The sequence below is a fragment of the Oncorhynchus clarkii genome, chromosome 6, assembly GCF_045791955.1.
Source record: "Oncorhynchus clarkii lewisi isolate Uvic-CL-2024 chromosome 6, UVic_Ocla_1.0, whole genome shotgun sequence".
Classification (NCBI taxonomy): domain Eukaryota; kingdom Metazoa; phylum Chordata; class Actinopteri; order Salmoniformes; family Salmonidae; genus Oncorhynchus; species Oncorhynchus clarkii.
The window spans coordinates 63,875,459-63,894,341 of NC_092152.1; the positions used below are offsets into that span (position 1 = coordinate 63,875,459).

General features: G+C 42.2%; 1 protein-coding gene across 1 annotated transcript in view; it reads left to right on the plus strand.

Moving 5' to 3' along the window:
- Positions 1–18,883, plus strand: part of LOC139412175 (CUGBP Elav-like family member 3-B) — a 163,840-nt gene that overhangs the window by 125,089 nt on the left and 19,868 nt on the right. Inside the window, exons 5-7 of the mRNA XM_071158992.1 lie at positions 6,539–6,618; positions 13,765–13,938; positions 14,510–14,654. Coding sequence (XP_071015093.1) covers positions 6,539–6,618; positions 13,765–13,938; positions 14,510–14,654 — 399 coding nt within the window. The remainder of the gene's footprint in view (positions 1–6,538; positions 6,619–13,764; positions 13,939–14,509; positions 14,655–18,883) is intronic.

Sequence of the window (18,883 nt, forward strand, 5' to 3'; positions counted from 1 at the left end):
TGAATGTGTGAAATAGATGTGTGAGAAGGTAGGAGGTTTGATAATGTGCAGCTTCCATGTACATTCAAGAGAAAGGCTGGCTATAATGAGCCATGTGACTATCGGTGTGAACATCTGCTCCGCTCTCTGTTGATCCGGGCTCTATTGCTCTGCGTTGCCCAAAGGCCTGCTCCCTGCTCCCTGCTCCCTGCTCCCTCTCCCCGGGCCGCTCCCGCTGCCTGCCTGTCTCTGATTGACAACCCACAAAATGAAATAAGCCCAGCGCTGTGTGCTCCTGCTGGGTCAAACGGGAACCAGTGTGCTCCCTCGTTCACTCCTTCCCTCTTTCACTCATTTGCCAGCCACTGTAGCGCTCCTCTCTTCTCTCGATACTACTCTCTATACCCTTCTCATCACCAGTTTCACATCACCAGCTCTTTTCTTCATCTTGCTTTATATCTCTCTACATTGTTGTGCTAAGATCTGTAGTTGTGTACCATAAGCATAGGTGGTGTCTGTTTCTTACAGACTGTCCCAGTTGTTTGGCCCCCAGGTGACTGAGAGAAGGGTTTGACTGACTGCTCCGACCAGAGCCAGTTGTGCAACAATCCCATGGCATCGTTAAGGAGACAAATCACTTTGGCAACCACAGTACCACTAGACATGGTCCCATCAGTCAAATGAAACAGATCTTGAAATTGACAGTGCTCTCTATTCCATTATGGAGCCTTTGTCCCCTGTTGATGTAAATGTATGCCACTCGGAGGCTTTCAGCATCCTTTCAACCCAATAAAAAGGCCAAGAAGTTTGACATCCATCTCTGTATGGCAGCCCTGCTCAAAGTACTCTCAAAGTGAAACACTTGCTGCCAGAGTTGAATGGAGCGAGGAATTGTCAGGAATATCAGAGAGATGGCTTTTAGGTCTATAATTAAGTTGTGTTATAAATGTCATCCATTCTGCCTGATGGAATTCATGCATACATATTATTTTCTCCAGGAATTCAAAAGGCAGCACAGAACCTCCAGCTAGCTTGAAAGTAATGCAGTCTTTTTTTCTTTCTTTTTTTCCTTCTTCCTATTCTCAACCATCACATTCAAAAACCTTGACTGACTGCGCACTACAATTTATGAGTCTAGCTTCACTTCCAATTCTTTAGAGAACTTCATGCTCCGGGTCCTAAACCTATCCAGGTTTTTTTTTTCTAGGTCAGGGAAAGCAAGGCTATACACACGCCGCTACATTCGCTGTCTCAGTCAGTGGGGGGCGTTGAGAGCCCCATGTGTTTAAATGCATGTTGTTTGCCGAGCGCAGCGACTCTCAGCCTGCCCTGCCTCCAGTCGGGCTGAGCTGAGCCGGGACACCAGGGCTTAATCACTGCCAGGGCCAGCCTTGTTAGCTAGGTGGATGTTGGGGATGGAGGGAGATAACCAACAGTATACCATCTAGGACCTGGAAACGAAAGCTGGGCTCTTTGAGTTTCCAGAACAAACTCTCCCTTTATTATTTCCACTACAAAGGTTAAACGCTTTTGTTCCCTCAAACAGAGGCGTGCAATCAAACGTTCCCCCAGAAGGCTGCCGCCTCCCTCCCTCGCTCCAGTTGGAGGAAAAAGGGACCTTTAACTTCCAAAGCAGAGGGGAGTGCCAGAGAAGGGAGAGTAAGGGGGCCACGGTGAAATCAAAGCCCTTTGTGATTTGTCTACCAACCACTTTTTAGTCATGTCTCCTGCCTTTATATAGCATCTGGTCTGAACACATACTAACTTATACTCGTAGCCGTCATTAGAGTTCCCATTTACGTTTAGAAAACATTATATTACATTAGAATCACATTTTCACATCTCTACATACAACATTGATCATGTTGATGGAGCACAGATTGCCAAGGTGACAGGGGGAAACTGTTTATATGCAGCCAGTGTATGTAACTCCATCCTTGGCCACATTTGATTTGGTTGAGGAAATGATTCATTTGTCTACATTGGGCTGCTGGATGGCTGTTTTAGAATGCCTAAGTGAATGGGCTGTCTGGCTGTGTTTCTCTTGGGTGTAGCTATCAGCCATTGTAATTTAAATGAATCATCTGTGCCCCTGCGGGGAATTGATGATGAATAAATGTATATAAACACTTCTAATTGGATTGTTGAAAGCTTTCTAAACGGGTATCAGCTGTTTTTAAAAGCTAGGAAAACGCTGTCTGCCTTACACACTGGTCCTGCTCCGGTAAGAAAGGTCCATATGAATCCAGATGAGTTAATTACCTATGTCGTTAATTAGCTATCTAGTAACCAGACACGAGCTGCCTCCAGAAGACAGGAGTATGAAGGAGTCTAAACTAGAAGAAACTGTTGAGCATAATATGACTGGGATGAAGCCTGCAGTACAATGCACCTATGGAAGTTAAAGTGCTCAATGTAGGCTCATTTAAATATACAGTAAATCACTTTTAAACGGTACAACACTTTTATACAGTACAACACTTTTATACAGTTCAACACTTTTATACAGTACAAAACTTTTATACAGTACAACACTTTTATACAGTACAACACTTTTAAACAGTACAACACTTTTATACAGCACAACACTTTTAAACAGTACAACACTTTTAAACAGTACAAAACTTTTATACAGTACAACACTTTTATACAGTACAACACTTTTAAACAGTACAACACTTTTATACAGCACAACACTTTTATACAGCACAACACTTTTAAACAGTACAACACTTTTAAACAGTACAACACTTTTATACAGTACAACACTTTTATACAGTTCAACACTTTTAAACAGTACAACACTTTTATACAGTACAACACTTTTAAACAGTACAACACTTTTATACAGTAAAACACTTTTAAACAGTACAACACTTTTATACAGTACAACACTTTTATACAGTACAACACTTTTAAACAGTACACCACTTTTATACAGTACAACACTTTTAAACAGTACAACACTTTTAAACAGTACAACACTTTTAAACAGTACAACACTTTTATACAGTACAACACTTTTATACAGTACAACACTTTTAAACAGTACAACACTTTTAAACAGTACAAGACTTTTAAACAGTACAACACTTTTAAACTGTACTAAACTCTTATACAGTACAACACATTTAAACAGTACAAGACTTTTAAACAGTACAAGACTTTTATCCAGTTCAACACTTTTATACAGTACAACACTTTTAAACAGTACAAGACTTTTATCCAGTTCAACACTTTTAAACAGCACAACACTTTTAAACAGTACAAGACTTTTATCCAGTTCAACACTTTTAAACAGCACAAGACTTTTAAACAGTACAAGACTTTTATCCAGTTCAACACTTTTAAACAGCACAACACTTTTAAACAGTACAAGACTTTTATCCAGTTCAACACTTTTAAACAGCACAACACTTTTAAACAGTACAAGACTTTTATCCAGTTCAACACTTTTAAACAGCACAACACTTTTAAACAGTACAAGACTTTTATCCAGTTCAACACTTTTAAACAGTACAATACTTTTATACAGTACAACACTTTTAAACAGTACAATACTTTTATACAGTACAACACTTTTAAACAGCACAACACTTTTAAACTGTACTAAACTCTTATACAGTACAACACATTTAAACAGTACAAGACTTTTAAACAGTACAAGACTTTTATCCAGTTCAACACTTTTAAACAGCACAACACTTTTAAACAGTACAAGACTTTTATCCAGTTCAACACTTTTAAACAGCACAACACTTTTAAACAGTACAAGACTTTTATCCAGTTCAACACTTTTAAACAGCACAACACTTTTAAACAGTACAAGACTTTTATCCAGTTCAACACTTTTAAACAGCACAACACTTTTAAACAGTACAATACTTTTATCCAGTTCAACACTTTTATCCAGTTCAACACTTTTAAACAGCACAACACTTTTAAACAGTACAAGACTTTTATCCAGTTCAACACTTTTAAACAGTACAAGACTTTTATCCAGTTCAACACTTTTAAACAGCACAACACTTTTAAACTGTACTAAACTCTTATACAGTACAACACATTTAAACAGTACAAGACTTTTAAACAGTACAAAACTTTTATCCAGTTCAACACTTTTAAACAGCACAACACTTTTAAACAGTACAAGACTTTTATCCAGTTCAACACTTTTAAACAGCACAACACTTTTAAACAGTACAAGACTTTTATCCAGTTCAACACTTTTAAACAGTACAAGACTTTTATACAGTACAACACTTTTAAACAGTACAATACTTTTAAACAGTACAAGACTTTTATCCAGTTCAACACTTTTAAACAGTACAACACTTTTATACAGTACAACACTTTTAAACAGTACAAGACTTTTAAACAGTACAACACTTTTAAACAGTACAAGACTTTTATCCAGTTCAACACTTTTAAACAGTACAACACTTTTAAACAGTACACCACTTTTATACAGTACAACACTTTTATACAGTACAACACTTTTAAACAGTACAAGACTTTTATACAGCACAACACTTTTAAACAGTACAATACTTTTATACAGTACAACACTTTTATCCAGTTCAACACTTTTAAACAGCACAACACTTTTAAACAGTACAAGACTTTTATCCAGTTCAACACTTTTAAACAGCACAACACTTTTAAACAGTACAAGACTTTTATCCAGTTCAACACTTTTAAACAGCACAACACTTTTAAACAGTACAAGACTTTTATCCAGTTCAACACTTTTAAACAGTACAAGACTTTTATACAGTACAACACCTTTAAACAGTACAATACTTTTATACAGTACAACACTTTTAAACAGCACAACACTTTTAAACTGTACTAAACTCTTATACAGTACAACACATTTAAACAGTACAAGACTTTTAAACAGTACAAGACTTTTATCCAGTTCAACACTTTTAAACAGTACAAGACTTTTATCCAGTTCAACACTTTTAAACAGCACAACACTTTTAAACAGTACAAGACTTTTATCCAGTTCAACACTTTTAAACAGCACAACACTTTTAAACAGTACAAGACTTTTATCCAGTTCAACACTTTTAAACAGCACAACACTTTTAAACAGTACAATACTTTTATCCAGCTCAACACTTTTAAACAGTACAAGACTTTTATACAGTACAACACTTTTAAACAGTACAATACTTTTAAACAGTACAAGACTTTTATCCAGTTCAACACTTTTAAACAGTACAACACTTTTATACAGTACAACACTTTTAAACAGTACAAGACTTTTAAACAGTACAACATTTTTAAACAGTACAAGACTTTTATCCAGTTCAACACTTTTATACAGTACAACACTTTTAAACAGTACAAGACTTTTATACAGTACAACACTTTTATACAGTACAACACTTTTAAACAGTACAAGACTTTTATACAGCACAACACTTTTAAACAGTACAATACTTTTATACAGTACAACACTTTTAAACAGTACAAGACTTGTATACAGCACAACACTTTTAAACAGTACAAGACTTTGATACAGTACAAGACTTTTAAACAGTACAAGACTTTTAAACAGTACAAGACTTTTATACAGCACAACACTTTTATACAGTACAACACTTTTAAACAGTACAACACTTTTAAACTGTACTAAACTCTTATACAGTACAACACATTTAAACAGTACAAGACTTTTAAACAGTACAACACTTTTAAACAGTACAACACTTTTAAACAGTACAAGACTTTTAAACAGTACAACACTTTTAAACAGTACAACACTTTTATACAGTACAACACTTTCTTTATTTTGCATAGTTTTTTCTGTTTTATTATCTCTCCCTCAATAAACATTTACATTTTGACAGATCAGAATATGTTTAGACAATTTATCCTTGGAATAGCTACATATTTGTGGGTTTGTTTTTGATCATGGGCATACATTTTTATACGTTAATCTTGTTTAATATATTATGCTGATCGAAAGCAGAAGTTAATTAATTGAAAACCCCAAGAATTTTACCTTCAGTTTTTTTTGTCTGTTCCTGTAGATTTTTGCATAAGCCAGGCAATGGATTTAAGATGATTTGAATGCCCCTTGAGCAAAGCCCTTAGTAGAAAATTATACACAAGCAAAGATACTGGCAGATAGGCAGATTATAATACTCTGCCTTTGTCATCATAATCTGTTTTATGATAGACTGCACACAGATCACAATGTGTAAATATTAAACAGATTAATAATCACAACCAAGGCTCGGTGGTAGATGCTGTTGCTCCTGTGCTCCGGCGTAGAGGGGTGGAATTAGAAATGGGCGAGGGACAGGATGTTCCATGCAGCTAACGCCTACACTACAATTAGAATGATTTATTCAGAGTTGTGCACTGAAAACACAAATGGCAGAATACATTAACAAACTAGATAACATGAAAATAATGGTAATGAATGTTTTTGCCTGCTCTCTCTCTCTCTCTCTCTCTCTCTCTCTCTCTCTCTTTCTTTCTCCTCCCTCCCTCCCTCCCTCCCTCCCTGACTGTCTGTCGGTGTGGGCGCGCGTGTGTGCAGGCTGTGCCTTTGTCAAGTTCTCCAGCCACGCAGAAGCACAGGCGGCCATCAACAGCCTGCACGGCGGACAGACCATGCCAGTGAGTATAACCGTGTTACACGCACACACACACACGGCTTCGATAAGATACTAGTACTCGTACAGTATACAGAATGGGTATTCACACATACTGTATAGAACATTGACGGCATAACCGCCCTTCCTAAAGCTTTCAAATAATACATTCACACATAAAACTTTCACCTAGACTTTCTTAGCATTTATTAATGTTAACTTTTCACATTGCACTACTGTATGTATGTGCAGCATATATGTCTTGTCATTGAATATGCTGTATATATTATTGGATCAGTAATTCACATTTCCTGTTGCTGCAGGGTTACTCCTGCTGTGAGAAACTGGTCAAATTAAGATCCTACGCCTGTATATCTCCTCTCATATCTATTGTACCTTGTACCAGTCTGTATCTATAGAAATAATTTTGTAATGACATATGAATAGTATACGTTATGTGTGTCCTAGAACATACATGCAACAGAAATTATGCAGCTTTTCAAGATTCATATTATTTCATGCTCAAATATGGAAATCGTCTCTGAAAAATATCTGAAATCAAAAGTGTAATAATTGATTTAGTGCACACTCATTGGGAGGTACTTTTCCGTAGAGGAAAATAATCAATAATGAATTCTCCTTCAGTCTAAAAACACAACATTCACACAGAGCTTATCATTCAGCGTATTTAATTAGAAAATGCAATATACTAGCACAACTTACGAGTCTTAGGAGACTAGTTATTACCTTTATAGTCGTAGGTTTTGCAGCAAGCATGCTTGGACGATCCTTTTGAGACCACGATAGTAGAGAATAAACCGTGGAACCAAAGTGTTTTACAGTATCATGCTGTATTTCTCTAAACACAAACATCTCCTCTACCCAACATACTGGGAATCATCCTAATTATTGGATATCCTGCAACTCCTGTCAAACTGCAGTAATTACAAATTGGGGTTGTTATGCTTGTTATCTGGCATGTAAAGGCCATCATTAAACATGTTTTACTAAGGGAAGATGATGAATAACACAGAATCTCCATGCATATTTTAGATTCACAGTCCCTGGCAGACACCTTAAGTTCATACACTCCATTGATGTCTTGCTATAAATATTTACTTCAGCTCTCTGGCAACAGGATAGTGTCCTGGAAGCCGGATGTCGTTTACACATACTTCCCTTACTGATGCTGTCTGACACGTTTTGCAATAGCATTAGAAGTCACAAGCTTAGGGAGGGGGGAAAAAACACAACAACTCTAACTTTGGGTGTGTGTCTGTTGCTGCGCTGAGCCCCTGCCCTGCCCAGCCTGCAGTAACACAGGGTCAGTACCAAAGCCAGCTAAACCACTTGAGTGCTGCTCCACGACAGATGAACTGTCCAAGGCGACATATGGAGCCCCAAACAGACCCGGAGTTGTATCCAGAGCCATCCAAAAGCTCATTTATAATCTATATTATCCATATCTCTCCCACTACCCCTGCACCTGTTACTTGTATATCCTACGTCCAAGTCCCAGTCAGATTAATAGGCAAGGTGGCCATTAGTACCGAGATAAGGCTTTGATACCTAGGGGGATGCAGTTAATTTGGATAATATCAGTGCCACATGTCGTCAACAACCGACTAACAGGAGGCAGGATCCAGAGAGGCTCTCTAACCTACTGCCAGCTGTGGGGTCTGGACCAGTCTCGCACAAAGAGCTCTCTCTTAATGTTCAACTCTAGAGCATCTGTGTTAGCTGGCAGCCACACCCGGCCGTAAATAATACCTGCACAGACCAAAATACATTGGGTGGTAATGAAAGCCATGGTAATGAAGGGAAAGGGCGAGGGACGCCACCGAAGGGCAGCGGCTGATAGATCAGGTCAGGCCTTTAATTGATGCAGATTGCAGGTGCCCCTAATTGAACTTAAAAGGTAATCAGGCTCCAAACAGGCCGACGCTCTCTTGGTTCAGCTGTTGAATTAAGGCTGTGGAGAGAGAGCGAGAGAGAGCAAAAGAGAACGAGAGAACGAAAAAAGGGGGAGACACAGGTGGCAGGGCTTCAAATGGCAGAGCCGGGGGCAGACAGCACCCAGCAAATTGCAGACATGGCCGTGTTCTGTGTCGCACCGGCGGTGACAGGGCCTGCTGAGCTCACTAGTGTTGGCAGGAGTGAGACAGTGTGTGAGAGGAGAGAAGGGAGAGAAAGAGAGGTAGTGGAGAGCCAGATTAATGAGAGATAACACAAAGCTAGAGAGCATGACACATAATACTCTCTCTCTCACTGTCTCTCTCACTCTCTGTCTCTGTCTCTCTCTCTCTCTCTCTCGCTGTCTCTCTCTGTCTCTCTGTCTCTCTCTATCGATCTGTATATCTCCCTCTCTGTCGCTCTCTCTCTGTCACTCTCTCTCTGTCGCTCTTTCTCTATGTCTCTGTCTCTGTCTCTCTCTCTCTCACTCTCTGTCTCTCTCACTCTGTCTCTGTCTCTGTCTCTCTCACTCTCTGTCTCTCTCACTCTGTCTCTGTCTCTCTCTCTCTCTCTCTCACTCTCTCTCTCTCTCTCTCTCTCTCTCTCTCTCTCTCTCTCTCTCTCTCTCTCTCTCTCTCTCTCTCACTGTCTCTCTCTCTCTGTCGCTCTCTCACACTCTCTCTCTCACTGTCTCTCTCTCTCTCTCTCTCTCTCTCTCTGTCACTCTCTCTCTCTCTCAATCCCTTTGTCGTTCTCACTGTCTCTCTCTCTCTGTCGTTCTCTCACACTCTCTCTCTCACTGTCTCTCTCACTCTCTGTCTCTGTCTCTGTCTCTCTCTCTCTCTCTCTCTCTCTCTCGCTGTCTCTCTCTGTCTCTCTGTCTCTCTCTATTGATCTATATATCTCCCTCTCTGTCGCTCTCTCTCTGTCACTCTCTCTGTCGCTCTTTCTCTCTGTCTCTGTCTCTCTCACTCTGTCTCTCACTCTCTCTCTCTCACTCTCTGTCTCTCTCTCTCTCTCTCTCTTCTACGCTGGATGAAAGCATGATAGAATTTCTAACACAAATACAAGTACGAGAATATACACTTTTATTGCTTGAGATCGCTTACACTGTGTGTGTATTTTAATGGTGTGTTTGTGTGCGTTGTTAAAGTGGTTGAGTGTCGTGGGTAGGTCATGTTGCCATGTCACTGATGGACAGTACGGACCAATGCAGACAAAAAGACAGACAGACTAATGAGACACATACCTCCCATCAGGCCCACAGGGATATGTGGAGAGACCGGTTCAACTGGAGTTGAACTGGAGGCCCACATGGAGGCCTCATCCAATTACTGGACAAACTTGTTATCTTCAATTTGATTATCTCATTTACGGCTTTGGGTTGAACCCTTTCAGCAAGGATGGAGCCCAATAATGTCACTGAACCAGGGTTTAGAGGACTATTTTAGTGCAATAGCTTACAAAGCATTCCCTGTTTTGACACCATATTGAGGAGACTGGAATTTTTGCTATGTCCATGAAGTATAGAAGCTGAATGATTACAGATAAACATAGAATTTCAGAAGTCATTTTCTTTTAAAAACGGTCTACATGGTTGCCATTATGATAGTAAAGTAATGGTTTGTCATTAGTATTCTGTTAAGACAGGCTTCCACACATTATTTCCCATATTTTGTCGTCATAAGCTTCTGCTGAGGATAAAGTCTGAGTGTGTGTTTACATGTCTGTATAGTACCCACTTCACACCAGTGACTTCATATCAGGGCTATGAGCAGATAAAAACAGAATGGCGTTTCACTCTTGTGGCTTATTTCTAATCCCTCAATTACGTTTCCATCTTTTTCTTCTTCTTCGTTTTGGCCCATACACAACATCCAATGTGAGTTTTTCACAAGTCAAGTGTGTTGTTCTCAGAATTAGATTAGTTATTGAACCTGTGACAAATTCCTCAGCTGTACCCATCAAAAGTGAAGGCTCCCTGTTGCCCCTCACTGAATTCATTTTCTTTCGAGATAGGAGTCATGTCGTTGGAGGTTATTATTGTTGTTTGTTTGTCAGGTTATGATTTTCTGCTGGGAGAGAGACAGAGAATAGAGAGAGAAAGGAGAGAGAGAGAGAGAGCGAGAGAGAGCGAGAGAGAGAGAGAGAGAGAGAGAGAGAGAGAGAGAGAGAAGCTGCTTTCCATCTAGTGGCTGAATTATTCCCAGTTCTTTTCAGATGGATGAAGTCCTCTGATCCCCCTCGAGTGAATTCTTCCTCTGAAGTCCCCTGTCTCTCCTAGAGATCGGGCTGGAGATCCAGTCAGGATGTATCAGGTAGAATAACAGGAAGTAGAAGGTATGAAATCCTTTGTTCTGACACTAGATATTTTATAGATAGAGTGAAGAGTCAATTCTGATTTAGGGGATTTTTTTTGAAAGTATGAGATTCTAAGCCCAGCACAGTTTGTTCTCTCTCCAGTGCCATAGTGAATAGGAGCTGTGGTAGTGTTTCAGTTATAGTACTACTTTAGGCTGGCTCTGCAGACTGTTTCTTGCTCCCTGATACTCTACTCTGCTCTGCACTATGCAGGCAGGGAGAAACCAGCCCAGCCTAGCTTGGGTCAGTGAGTCCTGAGTCACAGTGCTTTGAGTAGAGGCTGCCCGGAGCTCTCCCCTCCCAAGCCTTCTTCTTGCTGCTCACAATGCGTTCTTCATGAATAAATGAAGAATGGTTAATGAAAAATTGTTATAAATAGATAAAGGAATACACAGCTACATAAAGCAGAAAATGAATGTGATCTAAGTGCCAGCCCCTCGCTCTGCTAAAGGAAAAGTGGGAAGCAGGGGCAGTGCAGAGGCGTGGTGCGACCGGTCGGAGGGGCGCTGGAGGGATATGTTTGCTCAGCGCAGACCTCATTAAAACCGACAGTCCCGTCCCTCCACCAGCCCCAGCAGAAGATAGGGAAAGAACAGTGAAAGGTCAGGGGGTGGGAAGGAAATGAAATGAAATTAGAAAGGACAAAACAGTGTACCATTAGAGCGGCACTCCGCCATATTGATTCAGCTAATTGAAATGGCATCTTGGGAACAGAACCAGATGGGTCCCCCTTGGCCTGAGGTGAGGCGCTGGCTGGCAGGTGCAGGGCTGAAGAGGGCTGGCTCCTCTGACAGGAAGAATCCAATATGACACCAACTGTCCCCCCAGGGTGCAGGCTGACACCCCTCCCAACACCCACCCAGCCTCTACAGCACAGTGCAGGAGACACACACACCGCTATTGGTGGATGGGCTCAACACTCACTCACTGCATTTGCATTCACCGCGTGAGGGAGTTTGTTTGTTTCTTTGTTTGTAAGGGGGACTTTGTCTTTGTTCTGTTTTGCTTTTTGAGGCGGACCCCCTTCAAGCACCACTGGGGAGTTGCTTGGGCTGGGTTCTAGCCTTTTGTATTTGAGACCCAGTAGAGGTTACATTCTGGCTGTTGACACACACACATGCACACACACACTAGTCCTCATCTCTCTCTGTCTCCCTGTAGTTTCCATCTCTTTTCGATTTGTACTGTGCAAGGAAACATTGTAATCAAAATACAAATCAAAGTAGGCGTTTGTGCCCTAACCCTAACCCTAACCTGTCAAGATGACACATTATATGAAAGATGAATACAAGTCATGATTATGGAGTCCTTTTCTCTCCCCGTGTCTTTGCTTTTCTGATCTGGCTAATCACATCCTGACTTCCCCCTGGCTACCTGTGTCCTTCTGACCTTTCCTGGGTGCAACCGCAATAGCAGTTCCTGGGTATCTCTCTCTCTCAGCGCAGCGTGCACTGGCTGGAAATAAATAGGATCTGGGCCTCTTGACAGTGTCTGAGGCTTTCTGTGTCTGTCTCTCTGCCTGTCTGGCAGCCTCCTCTCCTCTCCTCTCCTCTCCTCTCCTCTCCTCTCCTCTCCTCTCCTCTCCTCTCCTCTCCTCTCCTCTCCTCTCCTCTCCTCTCCTCCCCTCCCCTCTCCTCTCCTCTCCTCTCCTCTCCTCTCCTCTCTCCTCTCTCCTCTCCTTTCCCTGGACGTCATATGAAGAACTGACTCTGGTCTCTGTCTCTCAAATGATTTAATTGGATCCAAACTCAGAAGCACAGACATCAATACAGCACTATATCTGCCATAAGGCACTGTCATTAGTCAATACTTCTCCCTGTGCACGCCAAAGGCTCCAGTCAGACCTCATTATGGAGTATCGTATTCAGTTGAGCAGCGGGAGGGGGACTGGGGCTCCTCTGGGACCACACTAAGGACCACAGTTCACTCCAATGTACACTGAGTATAACACACATTAGGAACACCTTCCTAATATTGAGTTGCAGAACAGCCTCAATTCGTCGGGACGTGGACTCCACAACGTGTCGAAAGCGTTCTACAGGGATGCTGGCCCATGTTGACTCCAATGCTTCCCACAGTTGTATCAAGTTAGCTTGATGTCCTTTGGGTGGTGGACCATTCTTGATACACAGGGGAAACTGTTGCCGTTCTTGACAGAAACCGGTGCACCTGGCACCTACTAACATATCCCATTCAAAGGCACTTAGAATCTTTTGTCTTGCCCATTCACACATACACAATCCATGTCTCAATCGTCTCAAGGCTTAAAAATCCTTCTTTAACCTGTCTCCTCCCCTTCTTCTACACTGATTGAGGTGGATTTAACCACTGACATCAATAAGGGATCATGGCTTTCACCTGGATTCATCTGGTCAGTCTGTCATGTAAAGGTGTTCTTAATGTTTTGTACACTCCGTGTGTACACTAGTAGTCTAAATTTCACTAAACCCACAGATCATCTACTATTCCCACTGTCTCTACACAACTCAGATTGGAGTCATTTAAAATATGTCCGCCCAGACCTTGTGTGGTGTGTGTCTGGTGTTGTGTGGTATGTGTCTGGTGTTGTGTAGTGTGTGTGTCTGGTGTAGTGTGTGTGGTCATGACTCAGTATGGTGTGTGCATGAGTACGTGTGGTGTCCTGCGTCGAGGTGTGTGCGTGCGTAGTCGTTGAGGTACGTGTCTTGACTGAGTGTGGTGTGTGTCTCTCCATTGCTGAGATGAGTGTTGTCTTGGCTGAGTGTAGTGTGTGTTTGGCCATTGCTGAGATGAGTGTTGTCTTGACTGAGGGTGGTGTGTGTCTGTCCATTGCTGAGATGAGTGTTGTCTTGACTGATTGCAGTGTGGGTATCCCCAGGGGGCGTCCTCCAGCCTGGTGGTGAAGTTTGCCGACACGGACAAGGAGCGGACCCTGCGTAGGATGCATCAGATGGCGGGCCAGCTCGGCATCTTCAGCCCCATGACCATCCAGTTTGGGGCCTATGGCGCCTACTCTCACGCTGTAAGTCTCGGCTCCACGGGGGAGGAGACGGTGAGCTTTTACACTCTGCGCATGCGAGTCACGGCTCCTCCTGATAGCTTGCCATACACACTCTGTCTATCTACGTTCACACCTGAAGTTAACATCTCCTCAAGTTTGGAAACTGTAGAGTTTGCACTCACACTGTAACTAACAGCTCGCCCTGGCAGGTGAGAATCACTCACTCACACACAGTAAAGCAGTCTGTCTGTCTGGTCTGTCTGTCTGTCTGTCTGTCTGTCTGTCTGTCTGTCTGTCTGTCTGTCGGCCCTCTAGCTTCATCTCATTATATTGCGTTATCTGTTGTTTGTAATGAGCAGCAGCCCTGTAAAGCAGCAGTGCTGTTAAGTAGCAGGGCTCCGGGGCAACAGAGACCTGTCTATTCAACAACATGGCCAAGCAAACAGTGATGTGAAAGTAAACATGCCCCTCGTCCTGCGGCGATTTCACCCTGCCTCTCTCTCTCCCCGTCTCCCTTTCCCCCTCTCACCGTCTCCCTCCCTCTCTCTTCCACTGCCTCCCTCTCCCTCCTCTTTCCCTCACCCCCCCTCTTCCTCTCTCTCTCTCTTCAATGCCACAGCAGATGATGCAACAGCAAGCAGCGCTAATGGCGGCGACCCAGAACTCGTATCTGAACCCCATGGCAGCCATCGCTGCGGCACAAATGCAGCAAATGGCAGCTTTCAACGTCAACGGTCTGGTGGCTGCCCCAATGACACCCTCCTCAGGTACAAATACACAGTCAAGACTGGACTCCCGTCCTTCCCCAACCCTCCCTCCTATGTGCCTGTAATACTTCACTATATTCATTAGTGAGCCGTGTACAAGCCGTGCTAATGTCATGTATTCTACCCTGGCTGTTAGTACATTTCTTTAGACGTTATCAGGTTTCTTTTCATGTCTGTCTCTTTTAAAAGGGACAAAAAAACAGTCTGCTTTTTGGTAGTGCTGAAGTCTAGAGAAAAAAGTGTGCCCTTTTGGTAGTGGTGAAGTTAGAGATGACATTGCCAGAGTGACAGGGGGCCCTAAAGTAAGATAAGGAGGACGTGTCGTGAGTGAGGCATAATGGGTTATGATGTATGATATCCCCCGGCCCTCATTGGCCGCCACAGTGTACGACCTCTCTCTTTTTCTCTGTCTCTCTCACTCTCTCTCTCTCTCCCAGTCTCTCTTTCTCTCTCCCTCCATCTCTCTCTCTCCCAGTCTCTCTCCCTCCCTCCATCTCTCTCTCTCTCTCTCTCTCTCTCTCAATTCAATTTCAATTAATTTCAATTAAGTGAAATAGATAATAAACAACGTAAAATAAACAATACAAAATTACACTCACAAAAGTTCCAAAAGAATACAGACATTTCTAATGTCATATTTTGTCAATATAGTGTTGTAATGATGTGCAAATAGTTAAAGTACAGAAGGGAAAATAAATCAACATAAATATGGGTTGTATTTACAATGGTGTTTGTTCTTCCCTGGTTGCCCTTTTCTTCTGGCAACAGGTCACAAATCGTTCTGCTGTGATTGCACACTGTGGTATTTCACACAATAGATGGGAGTTTATCAAAATTGGATTTGTTTTCGAATTCTTTGTGGGTCTGTGTAATCTGGGGGAAATATGTGTCTCTAATATGGTCCTATATTTGGCAGGAGGTTAGTAAGTGCAGCTCAGTTTCCATCTCATTTTGTGGGCAGTGTCACAAAGTGTCACGATCGCTGTCTTGAAAATGACCGGACCAAGGTGCAGCGTGGAGAGCGTAGATTTTCTCTTTAAATGTCGCCAACAAAACAATAAACAACAAAACCGAATGTGAAGCTTACTAGGGCTATACAGGCCACTAACAAAGACAACTACCCACAAATACAAAAGTAAAAAGGCTGCCTAAGTATGATTCCCAATCAGAGACAACGATAGACAGCTGTCCCTGATTGAGAACCATACCCGGCCAAAACATAGAAACAAAGAACATAGAGTTTCCCACCCGAGTCACACCCTGACCAACCAAGCATAGAGAATAAAAATAACTCTACGGTCAGGGCGTGCCTTCAGTGGCCTTTCTCAGTAGCAAGCCTATGCTCACTGATTCTGTACATAGTCAAATATTTCCTTAATCTAGGGTCAGTCACAGTGGTCAGGTACCAAATAGTCTTCTAGTTTGCTCTGTTTTTTTGTAAATTCTTTCCAATGTGTCAAGTAATTCTATTTTTGATTTCTCATGCTTTGGTTGGATCTAATTGTGTTGCTGTCCTGTTGCTGTGTTGCTGTGCTGTCTGTGGGGTCTGTTTGTGTTTGTGAACAGAGCCCCAGGACCAGCTTGCTTAGGGGGCTCTTCTCCAGGTACATTTCTCTGTAGGTGATGACTTTGTTATGGAAGGTTTGGGAATCGCTTCCTTTTAGGTGGTTGTAGAATTTAACGACTCTTTTCTGGATTTTGATAATTAGCGGGTATCGGCCTAATTCTGCTCTGCATGCATTATTTGGTGTTTTACGTTGTACACAGAGGATATTTTTGCAGAATTCTGCATGCAGTCTCAATTTGGTGTTTGTCCCAAATGTGAATTCTTGGTTGGTGACAGACCTCACAACCATAAAGGGTAATGGGTTCTATAACTGAGTAACTTTTTCATGGTATTCAATTGGTAGTAGTTACTGTCTTGTCTCATCGCTACAACTCCCTCACGGACTCGGGAGAAGCGAAGGTCAAGAGCCATGCGTCCTCCAAAACACAACCCGCACTGCTTCTTAACACAGTGCGCATCCAACCCAGAAGCCAGCCACACCAATGTGTCAGAGGAAACACCGTACACCTGGCGACCTGGTCAACATGCACTGTTCCCAGCCCACCACAGGAGTCGCTAGTGCGCGATGAGATAAGGATATCCCTGCCGGCCAAACCCTCCCTAATCCGGACGACGCTAGGCCAATTGTGCACCGCCCCATGGGCCTCCCGGTCGCGGCCGGCTGTGACAGAGCCTGGGCTCGAACCCAGAGTACAGCTAGCACATGCAGTGCCTTAGACCACTGCTCCACCCAGGAGGCCCGTGTCAAGTATTTTTTGACAGATCCTAATTTGTATGTCGAATTTTATGTTCCTTTTGATGGCATAGAAGGCCCTTCTTGCCTTGTCTCTCAGATCGTTCATAGCTTTGTGGAAGGTACCTGTGGCACTGATGTTTTGGCCGAGGTATGTATAGTTTTTTTGTGTGCCTTAGGGCAACGGTGTCTAGATGGAATTTGTATTCATAGTCCTGGCAACTGGACCTTTTTTGCAACATCATTATTTTTTGTCTTACTGAGATTTACTGTCAGGGCCCAGGTCTAACAGAATCTGTGCAGATCTAGGTGCTTCTGTAGGCCCTCCTTGGTTGGGGACAGAAGAACCAGATCATCAGCAAATAGTAGACATTTGACTTCAGATTCTAGTAGGGTGAGGCGTGCTGCAGACTGTTCTAGAGCCATAGCCAATTCCTTGATATATATGTTGAAGAGGGTGGGGCTTAAGCTGCATCCCTGTCTCATCCCACGGCCCTGTGGAAAGAAATGTGTGTGTCTTTTGCCAATTTTAACAGTACACTTGTTGCTTGTGTACATGGATTTTATAATGTGAATACGTGGTCTGTCTTACGGTAATTTGGTAAAAAGCCAATTTGACATTTTCTCAGTACATTGTTTTTGCTGAGGAAATGTATGAGTCTGCTGTTAATTATAATGCAGAGGATTTTCCCAAGGTTGCTGTTGACACATATAACTACGTACTACGTATAACTACGCAGTAGTTATTGGGGTCAAATTTGTCTCCACTTTTGTGAATTGGGGTGATCAGTCCTTGTTTCCAAATATTGGGGAAGATGCCAGAGCTGAGGATGGAATTTGTGGTCTGTATATTTTATCATTTCATTTAGGATACCATCAACCCCACAACCCCACAGGCCTTTTTGGGTTGGAGGGTTTGTATTTTGTCCTGTAGTTCATTCAATGTAATTGGAGAGTTCAGTGGGTTCTGGTAGTCTTTAATGTGTTTTTGCTGTTTGTTCTTTGTTATAGAGCCAAAAAAATTGGATAAGTGGTTTATCCATACATCTCTGTTTTGGATAGATAACTCTTTGTGTTGTTTCCAATTTTCCCAGGAGTGGTTAGAGTCTATGGATTCTTCAATTACATTGAGCTGATTTCTGATTTCTTATTTTTCCGTAGTGTCTTTCTGTATTGTTTTAGTGATTCACCATAGGGAAGGCTCAGGTTTTATGGATCTCGATGTTTTTGGTTAGAAAGGTTTCTCCATTTCTTTCTTAGGTTTTTGCATTATTCATCAAACATTTGTCATTGTTGTTAATTTTCTTAGGTTGTCTGCTTGAATATTTTAGATTTGATAGGGAAGTTGAGAGGTCAAATATACTGTTTAGGTTTTCTACTGCCAAGTTTACACCTTCACTATTACAGTAAAACATTTTGTCCAGGAAATTGTCTAGAAGGGATTGAATTTGTTGTTGCCTGATTGTTTTTTGGAAGATTTCCACACTACTTTCCTTCCTTCTATAGCATTTATTTATATTATTCAGTTCCTTTGGCTTTGATGCCTCGTGATTGAACATAGCTCTGTTCAAGTAGTGTGATTTTCCTGTGATCTGATAGGGGTGTCAGTGGACTGACTGTGAATGCTCTGAGAGATTTTGGGTTGAGGTCAGTGATAAAGTAGTCTACAGTACTACTGCCAAGAGATGATCTATATGTGTACCTACCATAGAAGTCCCCTCGAGGCCTACCATTGACTGCGTCCGACAGAGCTGCAGGCCTTGTGACCCATTTTTGTTGGTTATGTTGTCGTAGTTGTGTCTGTGGGGCATATGGGGGAGGGAATGCTGCCACCTCCAGGTAGGTGTTTGTCCCCCTGTGTGCTGAGAGTGTCAGGTTCTTGTCCATTTCTGGCATTTAGGTCGCCACAGACTAGTACATGTCCCTGGG